This window comes from Lampris incognitus, chromosome 16 (genome assembly GCF_029633865.1).
Source record: "Lampris incognitus isolate fLamInc1 chromosome 16, fLamInc1.hap2, whole genome shotgun sequence".
NCBI classification, from domain to species: Eukaryota; Metazoa; Chordata; class Actinopteri; order Lampriformes; family Lampridae; genus Lampris; species Lampris incognitus.
In genome coordinates this window covers 38,163,760-38,175,281 of record NC_079226.1, presented here as the reverse complement: position 1 = coordinate 38,175,281, position 11,522 = coordinate 38,163,760, and the positions used below count along the sequence as shown (strand labels likewise).

The 11,522-nt window shown below is 44.2% G+C and overlaps 1 protein-coding gene across 1 annotated transcript in view; it reads left to right on the top strand.

The window, feature by feature from the left end:
- Positions 1-108: 108 nt before the first annotated feature.
- rbm25a (RNA binding motif protein 25a) overlaps positions 109-11,522 on the top strand; it is a 29,626-nt gene continuing 18,212 nt past the window's right edge. Inside the window, exons 1-7 of the mRNA XM_056295704.1 lie at positions 109-370; positions 656-779; positions 9,583-9,632; positions 9,944-10,120; positions 10,291-10,348; positions 10,643-10,803; positions 11,007-11,201. Coding sequence (XP_056151679.1) covers positions 674-779; positions 9,583-9,632; positions 9,944-10,120; positions 10,291-10,348; positions 10,643-10,803; positions 11,007-11,201 — 747 coding nt within the window. The 5' untranslated portion in view covers positions 109-370; positions 656-673. The remainder of the gene's footprint in view (positions 371-655; positions 780-9,582; positions 9,633-9,943; positions 10,121-10,290; positions 10,349-10,642; positions 10,804-11,006; positions 11,202-11,522) is intronic.

The following is an 11,522-nucleotide window of genomic DNA, read 5'->3' as shown; positions in this document are numbered from 1 at the left end:
TTAATGAGAATCCCTAGTTTTGTTTGCCCCCCCCCCTCTTTCGCCGCCATTGTAGTTTTACTTAGTAAAACTCTCCAACGCGGCGGGCCTGCGGGAGAAAACGAAACGCGCGCTAATCCGGTGGTGGTGGTGGTGGGGATCTGGCGCCCCCGCGTGGCCAAAATAAGGAAAAACACGCCCGTCCGTAGTTTCCCATGATGCACTTCGGAAAGAAAGAGGTTCGGTTTTGGTGGCCGTGTGAGCTTCGCCGACGCGCTTGAGGCGGTAGTTGTTGTCAAGTTCTATTCCGCCTGGCCCACTTCATGGGCCTTACGTTTGGCTAGTTTGTAACAGTATTCGCCACGGGATAACCTTAACGCCGGGATCAAAGGTGAGTTGAAATGCCGCAGAGCCGTGCTATAGCTAACGTTAGCTAGCAAGGCCGAAGAGTGGACGGGGCACGGCGCTAGCTAGCGCTAGCTTAATCGAGGTTAACGTGGTTGCCGGCTGGACTTCTTGGCTGGCCAGACTACTTGCCGGACTTGGCTTTCGTTAGATGGCGAGTTTTCGTATCGAGAGCTAAGGAGCCACCGGGCGCCGTGGTGCTTGCTGTGCGCTACCCGGGCTCAAACTAACCGCAATGTCTTCTGGATGATTCCCTTCTCCTTGTCCGCAGGTACTAGTATTGCCAAGGATGTCCTATCCCCCTCCTCTCAATCGCCAACAGATTGGCATCCCGCAGCTACCTCCAAGGATTCCGCCTCCTCAATATGCGGGCTTCCCCCCAGCGGTACCACCAGGTACGTTATACCGATAGCCCAACCGTTTCCACTAATAGCTGTTAATTAAGCAGCCGTTTAACCCGTTGGGCAAACGCAAAGGCCGTTACGTGAATCAGAACCAGTCTTAACCCGGGTTGTCACACGCATGATAAACCGGACTGAAGGGCCCGCCCATTCTGTTTATCGCAACACACGTGTATATATGAGGGATTAAGGGGGGGTGTGAGGGTACAAAACAAGGGGGGAAAAAACCCTTCCAGCAAAGATCCTCTCCTAGCCTCCTAAGGGTCGTCGTGTCCTGTCCCAAGTCCTGCCGCCTGTTCCTTTTACAATGACATCGATTTGAATCTGGCACTGCCGGCTTAACACCGGAACAACAATGCCCCCCTCCCCCTCCCATTCCGTATTCGCACGTTTTACACAACAGGGTAAGGTGGATTAATGGCGCAGTGTTGAAAAGACAGTGTAAAAAAGCCCCACAGTCTGTGTTAAGTCATAATTGCAAGAATAGGAGGCTTATGGATCCAAAATACAGAAAAATATGTGTATGTGTGGAGTATTGCACTTGGTTCGGCACTGTGCAGAATTAGTGGTCTACTGATGTGGTTATTTCATGGCTGATACCGATTATTAATAATCAAGGCGACTGATAACCGATATTTGGAAGCAATATCCATTTGCAGCACAGTCCAAAGACATATACGTAAGGTGAATTGGCCGTACTAAATTGTCCCTAGGAATGAATGAATGAATGTGTGTGTGGAGGGGGGGGGGCTGTGATGGCCCGGCAGCCTGTCCAGGGTGTCTCCCCGCCTGCTGCCCAATGACTGCTGGAATAGGCTCCAGCATCCCCACGACCCTGAGAGCAGGATAAGCGGTTCGGATAATGGATGGATGGATGGATGGAAAGTAAAAATGAAAATCTTGGGTGTCAAAATTTAGCATAACACAAACTGCAACACAAAACTTGGTTGAATTGCCTTTAAGCGTATGTTTAATTAAAAACTAAATTTTCATTATCTTAAAACATAAACTGCAGGGAGCTCCCAGCAACCAGAAATAACGTTGAAGCCCATCAAAAAAAAAATTTTTTTGCTAGTCAGCTGGGTAAATTATGGATCAACAAATGAACTTGTTGACGTTCTCTAGCGCGTTCAAGTTAGCTCTATGAGACTCAACTTATTATGATGGTTATTATGACCATCAGCTACCTAACTAAAATGGAAGGAGTCTCTTAGGGCTGTCAATGAATATTCCAAATTCAAATATATAGCTGAATTGTAAAAAAAAAAAAAAAACCCAGACATTCGAGTGTGAAAATTAGTATTCGTGTGTGGAAAGAAAAATAGCACTACCGCAGCTGTCTGCCTCGCGAATTCTTGCGAGGTACTTGGCCACTGCACTGAATACGCTGCATGACGGACAGGTGTCACATAATGTCACTTTCATTGGTTGAAAATGAAATTTAGGTCAAGCTGAAATGAGCCAATAATTCAACAACAACCACCATGTGGTAAAGATGACAGAGAGTTCACAACCCAAATCAGCCACAGAGAGAGTGATTTTCACTCTGAACAATCTAAAAAGCCCCGTTTGGAAATACTTAGGATTTTGGTCAGCAAAGATGGAAAAATACTATCAAATTGTTTATTTAAAACAGTATGACTATTACCTAATCTGTATAAAAATTAGGCTATCGAATAACACATCAATTACGAATCATTCATTTCACTCTGAGAGACGCCATGTTCTAATTTCTGACTCTAGCAAGAGAGAGAGGTCTATGGTCTATAAATGGAGTTTTACGGTATAGGACATTATTTTATTTATTTTCTGATGTGTAGATATGTAATTTTTTTAAAAGACATTTTTACATTGAAATAAATCTACCTATACAAGTAGTTATGTCTCACATTGTATTGGTTTGCCCTCTTAAGGACACAGTACGCAAAAATATATTCGGATGAGTTCGAACCTATGTGTTTTATTTAGAATGAATTATTGAACGTCATTTTTAGCCAATTTTGACAGCCCTAGAGTCTCGATGTATGTATGTATGTATGTATGTATGTATGTATGTATGTATGTATGTCTGTCTGTCTGTCTGTCTGTCTGTCTGTCTGTCTGTCTGTCTGTCCTGGGGTTGCCACCTTCTATGTGGAGAAATAACGGACCCCCACCGGCTGTAAGTTCTATATTCTCCCCCCGATAATGTAATGTTTTGTTTTGTTTTGTTTTTTTGGAATCCAATGCTTCAATACACACAGTTTGAAATGCTGTATTGCAAGACAAAATAACAAAAGCACTTGGAATTATAAGTGTAACAAAAAATTTGTATTATACTTTGGATTTGTAATACCGATTGGTTTTATACGAACAAGACTGAAACATCACAAACATAACACTGTGTCCGTCCTAAACAAATGGAAGCCATCAGTAGTTGCAAGCAACCGAGGGTGCTATTTTTAACTGTACAAGGCAACCACTGAGTTAGGTCTAATGATGATGACAGCATGAAGCTAACATCCAGTCTCACACAGCACGCAGAGCTTGTCGGTCTGTAGCTCACCACTGAAATTAAATCAGCATTCCGCTTGTATATAACTAGTTTGACTTTACTTGATGTTATGTTATTCTCAGCATTTTGAAGAACTAGTGTATATATGAAACAATGTGTACGAAAATACGGGACAAATCGTGTCCCTTATTGATTCAACACGGGATGCAGCATTTTAATTTCTAATACAGGACACTCCTATTTTAAGGGATGGGATTTTCTTGACAACCATTCATCTGATCGACTTCACACTTGGTGGTTGTATTGCCAAGGACCCAAGGAAGTGCAGTGTTGAGTGTGAAATTGTTTGGATGAGTGGCTCTTGAGAAAGCTTAAGGCAGCGGTAAAATTTTAAGCAAAGTTAGTCATAATAAATTCTGCTTCTTCACCTCCAATGGAGTCAACAAGTGGAAACACGAACAGTGCATTGCGACTGACATTGTGGTCTGAGGGGGGATTACACCCATATTCCTTCTGCTTCTTCACTTCCCGTGGGGTCAACAAGCGGGAACATGAACAGTGCATTGCAACTGACGTTGTGGTCGGAGGGGGATTACACCCATATTCCTTCGAGTGAATTTTGGATGAACGGACACTGCACTAGTAACATGTAAAAACACCAACTCATACGGGCGAATAGTTTTACATTTGCATTGGTAGCAAAGATAAGTTCCAGTTGCACTGGCACCAATGTTACTCAAAGATATAGCTATGGCTACATAAATGAACTCTTATTATCTCATAGTTAACTGTATATCATTGCAACAAAGTGAATTCAGGCATTTTCAGTGGTGTAGCTTGGAAACTGGGCATGTTTGTCATCATAGAAATAGCTAAAAAGATTTTGGTGTTTTTACAACTTGATGTTTATTTTGCAACTTCGGCATATCTACTGCCTTACCTTCGAAACCATCATCAATGGCGGTCACTCGGGATCGAGTATGACTGTCTTCCTTCAAGGTCCTTGTAGATCTTCAGGTGGGCATAGAGGCAGATCCTGGAGCTACATATTTTGGCACAATGTATACAAGGGTGTGAAGACGTGGTTGAGGATGTGGTTTGGGCCTTTCTGGTAACTCGCTCCTTTCTGAGTCTGCACTTGCTTTCAGCAGCACAGTGGAGGTCATGGTAACACCCAGCACCATCACGGACAGCCAGTCTCCAGGCCTCCCTGTTTTTTGCTGCGTTTTCCCAGGTGTTAAGGTCGATGCCAAACCTTTCTATGTGGGCCTTGACGTTATCTTTATATCGCTTGTTTTGTCCTCCTGGGGCACGGCGTCCTGTCACAAGCTGAGAGTGAAGGACTTGTTTCAGGAGGCGAGAGTCAGACATGCCAGTCGATCTCAGCTGATGTTTTGCAATGGTGGCAGTTATAGTAGGCATATTGGTTTCCTCGAGGACGCTGAAGTTGGCGCTCTTATCCTCCCAGCTGATCTTAAGGATCTTTCTGAGGTATTGCTGTTGGAATGCCTCGAGTGCCTTCAGGTGTCTGCTATATGTGGTCCAGGTTTCTGACCCATACGGTAGGGTGGGCAGCACTACTGCTTTATAAATCAGAATTTTTGTTCTGGCCTGAAGGTTGTGGTTTTCAAAAACCCTTTTACTTTACCCTTTTCTTGAGAAGGCCTGGCTGGCACAACGGAGATGATGGTGTATTTCAATGACATTGCTGGCATTGGAGGAGAGAAAGCTACTAAGATATGGGAACTTCCACATTTTTGAGTCTGGGGTTGTCTACAGAGATGGATAGGGGCAGAACAGGTATTTCTGTTGGGTTGGGGTTGGTAGAGGATATGAGTCTTTACGTTAATGGCCAGGCCAAGCTGCTTGTATGCCTTTGCAGAGGCACCCAGTATGCTCTGTTGTTCCTCTTCTACAAGGGACACTAAGGCATTGTCATTGGTGTACTGCAGCTCTGTGATGGATATTGTAGTGGTTTTACCATTAGCCCTGAAACTGTTAATATTCAGAAGATCCTCATCAGTCCTGTACTTGTTTTTTTACTCCCTGGAAGCAGATTGGGACCTGTGAGGTGGAGGATAGTGGCAGTGAAGACAGAACAGGGTTTGGGCAATGACGCAGCCTTGTTTAACTCCTGTGTGGACGTTGAAGGACTCTGTCTCATCTCCATAATTGCTGAGTACTCTTGCTGACATATTGTCATGCAGCAGTCTTAGTACAGTCTTGATGCATGCTCAATAATCCAGGTAAGAAAATCAAAGAAGGTTCAATCAGTTCATCTGGATACGTTTATTGACAGAAATGTTTCATCACTCAACTAAGTGACATCTTCGGTCTAAACTGACTACAGGTATTGCAACCCCTTATAAACAATACAGTTGCATAACGAACGAAACCAACGACCAGTTTCATATGCAAATATGGTTGTGACCATTAACTAGAGCTTCAAAGGCCCCGTGTGTTATTCACAGAAGACTAGGGAATGTTGCAATCACAGCATTGTAAGAGGGATTTTCAAATGTATTTTCAACACACCGACTCTCAGTTGCTTTCAAACCCCAAAATGCTGTGCCAGAAGTTGGTCCACCCCAAGGATTGGGTCTCCTGGCACAAACGAAGGAATATAGTGTGCGCAGTTAAGTGCCAGGAGGATTGCTGTGACTTATACATTGGGGAAACTAAACAGACACTGGCCAAAAGAATGGCACACACAGGAGAGCTAACACGTCAGCCCAGGACTCCGCAGTCTACACCTATCGACAGGCCAGTGGCCACTCTTGCAACATTCCTTAGTCCTCTGTGAATAGTACACATGGCCTTTGAAACTTTAGGTAATGGTCACACCCATATTTGCCTAGGTAACTGGTCATTGGTTTCAGGCTGAAGATGTCAGTTGAGTGATGAAACGTTTCTGTCAATAAACGTTGTATCCAGATGAACTGATTCAACCTTCTTTGATAGTTTTAGTACGCTGATATATTTGTCAGGGCAGTCTATTTTTGACAGAACTAACCAGAGGGCCTGACGGTTTATGGAATCAAAAGTTTTGGTTAAGTCTGTGAGGGCCATGTACAATGGTTGATTCTGTTCCTGGGCTTTTTCTTTGAGTTGACGAGCAGTAAAAATCGTGTCCATGGTGCCTCTGTTAGGATAAAAACTGCCCTGGGATTCTGGCAGAATTTCCTCTGGTACTGGGAGGAGTCTGTTGGCCAAAACCCTAGCCAGGGCTTTACCTATGGTGGAAAGCAAGGAAATGCCATGGTAGTTTCCGCACTCAGCTTTGTCCCTATCTTAAAGGTAGAGACAATAAGTGCCTTCCAAGTTGCACAGGGATTTCTTTTTCCTATATTTTAAGTAGCAGGCCATGGCTATGTCTGAGGAGTGTAGGTCTACCTACCCTCAGTATTTCCGTTGGTATTCCATCAGGACCAGCAGCCTTGTTGATTTTCATCTTCCTGATGGCATCCTGGACTTGTCTTAGACTACTAGGTGGTGTTGCCATGTCCTCCTCATTGAGTTGTTGAAGGAGTTGTTGGAGTGCATCCATCTCAGGGCTAGAGTCCCAGTTTAAAAGGTCCTGGTAGTGCTCTTTCCACTTCTCTTTGATTGACTCGTTGTCTGTTAGCAGTGTGTGCCCAGCAGTGTGTGCCCATCTTTGGAGCAGAAGGGGGTTAGATGGCGGTGGTTGGGACCGTATATTGCTTTAGTAGCATCAAAGAAGCCTCTGGTATCCCCAGCATCTGCAAAGTTCTTGATCCCAAGGACCTTCTTCGTCCACAATTTGTTTTGAAATTCCCTAACCCGGCTTTGGATGGGGTGGCGCAGTGGTTAGCGCAGTTGCCTCACAGCAAGAAGGTCCTGGATTCGAGCCCCGGGGTAGTCCAACCTTGGTGGGTCGTCCTCTGTGTGGAGTTTGCATGTTCTCCCCGTGTCTGCGTGGGTTTCCTCTGGGGGTTGCGGTTTCCTCCCACAGTCCAAAGACATCTAGGTCAGGTGAATCGGCCATACTAAATTGTCCCTAGGTGTGTGTGTGTGTGTGTGTGGGCCCTGTGATGGTCTGGCGGCCTGTCCAGGGTGTCTCCCCGCCTGCTGCCCAATGACTGCTGGAATAGGCTCCAGCATCCCCGCGACGCTGAGAGCAGGATAAGCGGTTCAGATAATGGATGGATGGATGGATGGATGGGCTTTGGATGGCTGACTTTGCTCTTGCATGGGCAGCTTGTTTATTTTGGCAGCTGATGTCATTCTGCCAGATGGTGAAGGCTTGCCTCTTGATGTTGATGAATTGTTGGATTTCCAGGTCATTCTCATCAAACCAATCTTGGTGGTTCTTCGTTTTATGTCCAAGAGTAGTTTTACAGATGCAGGTGATTGCAGTCCTGAGCATATCCCAGTGGCCTTCAATATCATCTGGATACTGCTTGGGCGTTGATGTACTGAGCATGACATGGAACTGTTGACGAGAGGAGATGTCATTAAGTCTTTCGAGGTTGAGCTTTGGGCGGCTCTGCTTTTTCTACACACTTCTTTCCGGTGAGATTGGATGGACAGGGCGGAGCGGATAAGGTGGTGGTCAGTCCAGCAGTCATCTGCACTGATCATCACTCTGGTATTTAGTACCTAGCATCAGTCTCTTTGATGGACAATAGTGTAGTCAATGAGGTGCCAAATGTTAGAAAAAGGGTGCCTCCAGGTTGTTTTAAATTTGTTACTCTGGCAGAAGAGTGTGTTGTGGTGATTAGGCTGTGTTCTGAGCATGTTGCTAGTTGCAGGATACCATTGGCGTTTGGGTTTCAAATTCCTTCCTTGCCAATTATGCCTCTCCACAAGTTGTAATTTAATCCCACTCTGGCATTGAAATCTCCAAGCAGGATTAGTTTATTCTCTTGGGGGAGACTTTGGTGAGGACATTATCCAGGTCAGCATAGAAGGTCTCCTTCTATGCTTGCGAGTCAAGTGTTGGAGCGTATGTACCGATGACAGTGATGCTTTGGTTATTTACAAGGGCCAGCTGTATTGTCATCAGGCATTCACTGATGCCCAAAGGAAGCTCAAGCAAGATGGCAAATAAGGCTGTTTTTGATGGCAAAGCTCCACACTGTGGATCCTCAGCTCATCAGCTGCTTTTCCTTTCCAGAAAAAAAGTTTAACCACCCTTCTCTTTCAGCTGCCCTTTGTCAGCCAATCAGGTTTCAGAGGGTGCGGCAATATTAATCTGGACTCTTCTCAGCTCTCGGGCGATGATGGCAATACACCGTTCAGGTTGATTGCTGGATTTATTGTCAATGAGGGTTTGTATGTTCCAGGCTCTAAAATTTACAAGTTTCTGTTTCTGACCGCATGGTGGTGATTCCTCTGGATGCGGTGGTCCAGACAGGAGGTATGAGCAGACTATGTTTAGGGCACCTTTTCTAGCCCTCTTCCCAGCTGGGTTGAGCAGGGCGGATCCGAAGTAGGGCTGCTCAGTCGTGGGTGCAGCAGCCAGGAAACCCCTCTGCCTCAGTCCCAGAGGTTAGCGACTGATCATACACCCACCGCCTGTATGCTAGGTTGTGGCTCAGGTCTGCCAGACTTCACTGTCCTGTCTCCGTCACCTCTTCCTGATGGCCATAAGGCTTTGACCCTGGATGTTTATGGGTTGATCCTTGCGGGAGGATGCTAAGATGAGTATTGGAGCATTTCAGTGTGCAGACCTCACTCCTTTATTGTAAACTTCAGTAATATTCTCACTTCCTTGCCCTACTGCCCCCTTTGATTCTAACATCTATACCATGTATCTTTATGGTCATATATATTGCCATTAATAGCCCAACGTGTAGCAATAAAGCATCTTGTGTTTTGTTGAATACTATAGCAAAAATATAGATATAGTCCATCTCTTGTTTATTAATGGGATGATTGGTACAATGGGTCATAATTTGCAAAAAAAAGATCAGTTTTTACATGCTGAACGTCACTTAGTGCCTTGAATCACCACGGGTTCAGGCATGTCAGCAAAACAGACCTGTTAGATGAATATTTCTGCAATCTTAAAATGAAAAATGTATCCAGAAATCTTTATCACTTTTGATTGTGGTCAAGAAGGTCATACCTGTCTTTTTCCTCTTATGCTTATACCATTTTCTAAATATCAACTCCTACTGCACTTTGGCATGTTGAAAAATTTACTCTCCATACTAAATAAATGGAACAAGTCACAACTGCTGGATATCTAGTGTTGTTCTGATATTTGCCTGGACAATGGTAACCTAATCATACACATCAGTAGTAGTTTTAATTGGTATGATTTGTTTTCACTTTCAGGAACCCCCATGATTCCAGTTCACATGGGTTTAATGACCCCCACACCCACAGTAAGTTGGAAAAGTGTTGCTATTGCCTATATGCCTTTTATAATATGTTCTCCTGTCTTGGATCAAAATACAAATTCCAGTCTAGTTCTGTTCACCCATCCTGTTTTTAATAAGTGTTCTGCTAGTTCTTGGTGCTGTTCCATTTCACATATTCCAATACATTGTGAGGTAATGTCAAAAATTCAGAATAATCTTTGTGTTCACATTAAGTCTCTCTAGATAAGGCACCACTTACATGCCCTTTATTTAAAATCTAGGTGAAGCACTGGTGATAATGGTACATCCTTTTTATAAACCCTCCCAATTTGTAGGTCCTCGTGCCCACTACAGTCTCCATGGCACAGAAGGCGGCACCACTAAAAAAGGACCTAGCCTCCCTAAGAGCTAAGGAAGCAGAGGAGAGCAGCAGTGGAGGCCCTACCACCACTGTGTTCGTAGGGAACATCTCTGAGAAGGCTTCTGACATGTTGGTTAGGCAACTTCTAGCGGTGAGTTGATCACAAATGGAATGAGGCCCGTTGAATTCTGCTGTATTTCAAGTAGTTTGTATAAGGGTGTAGGTTCAGTGCTCAGACTGTGTTGCAAACAAAAATTAGCTTTTACCTTTTTGAAGTTGCTAATTTCAACTTCTTTTTTTTTTTGCTCTCCCATGTCATAGAAATGTGGACTTGTTCTAAGTTGGAAAAGGGTTCAGGGTGCTTCTGGGAAATTGCAAGGTAAGAGATTAGGACAATACTAACAATAAAAAAAAACACCTATCTATAACCCCCCCCCCCCCACACACACACACACACACACACACACGGTGTGGGTTTTGTTTGTATCAAGACACGAGTCACAACTTTAGAGATTTACTACTATCTCTGAATTAAAAAGCTTAAGCTACCCCGTCAGTTGTATTATCAGTTTCCATCACTTTTTACTGTTTCTCCTGATTAAGCAAAAGTGGTGTGGTCCATAAACAAAAGTGTTGTGGTCTAACCTGTCATTCTTCCCTTGACTTTTTGAAGCTTTTGGCTTCTGTGAGTATAAAGAGCCTGAGTCCACACTGAGAGCTCTCAGGCTGCTGCATGAGCTGTTGCTTGGTGACAAGAAGCTTTTGGTCAAAGTAGATGCAAAGACCAAGGCACAGCTGGATGAGTGGAAGGCCAAGAAGAAGAGTGCCAATGGGGTTTGTAGTTCTGTACTAATCATCAGAACAGATGCAATAAACATGACACTTGTGTTTGACATTTTTCTCAAAACTGATTCTGGAGGTTACATGGAAATCCCAAGGTTCCGTTTTCCACACTCTGTTTTATCACTTTGTCTTGATCACTAGTCCTAGTATTTATCCTTGAATTTCTTGTCTCTGCCCTCCTTTGGACCTAACAGGGACCAGGTGGTGGAGCTAAGGAAGGGGACGATGATGAGGAGGAGGTCCTTGATGAGGAAACCCAGCGACGGGACCAGGTTGTGAAAGGGGCAATAGACGGCCTTATCCGAGAGTACTCCAATGAACTCAATGCTCCCTCGCAGGACTCTGACAGTCAAGCTCGCAACAAAAAGAGGAAAGAGAAGAAAGAGGAGGTATCTACTGGCGTATCATGTAATGTTTCTGTAATATAGTTGGCGGAGGGATGACCTGGTGGTTAGTGAGGTCTTCCCCCAAACTAGAGTCCATTGGTATTCCCCTTCTGCAGCCACACCTAACAATTATCGAAAAAAAAAAGTTCAAAAATTCAAAAGTATCTTTATTGTCCCTTACAGGGAAATTAGTTTGCAGCCAGGATATACAAAAACAAACAAAGCACCAAAGCACTGATGGACAACAAAAACAACAGAATGTAGTGGGCAAATAGAGTTAAAGGAGTTCATTCAGCATCAAGGTCAAAGCACAGAAGTCTAGTA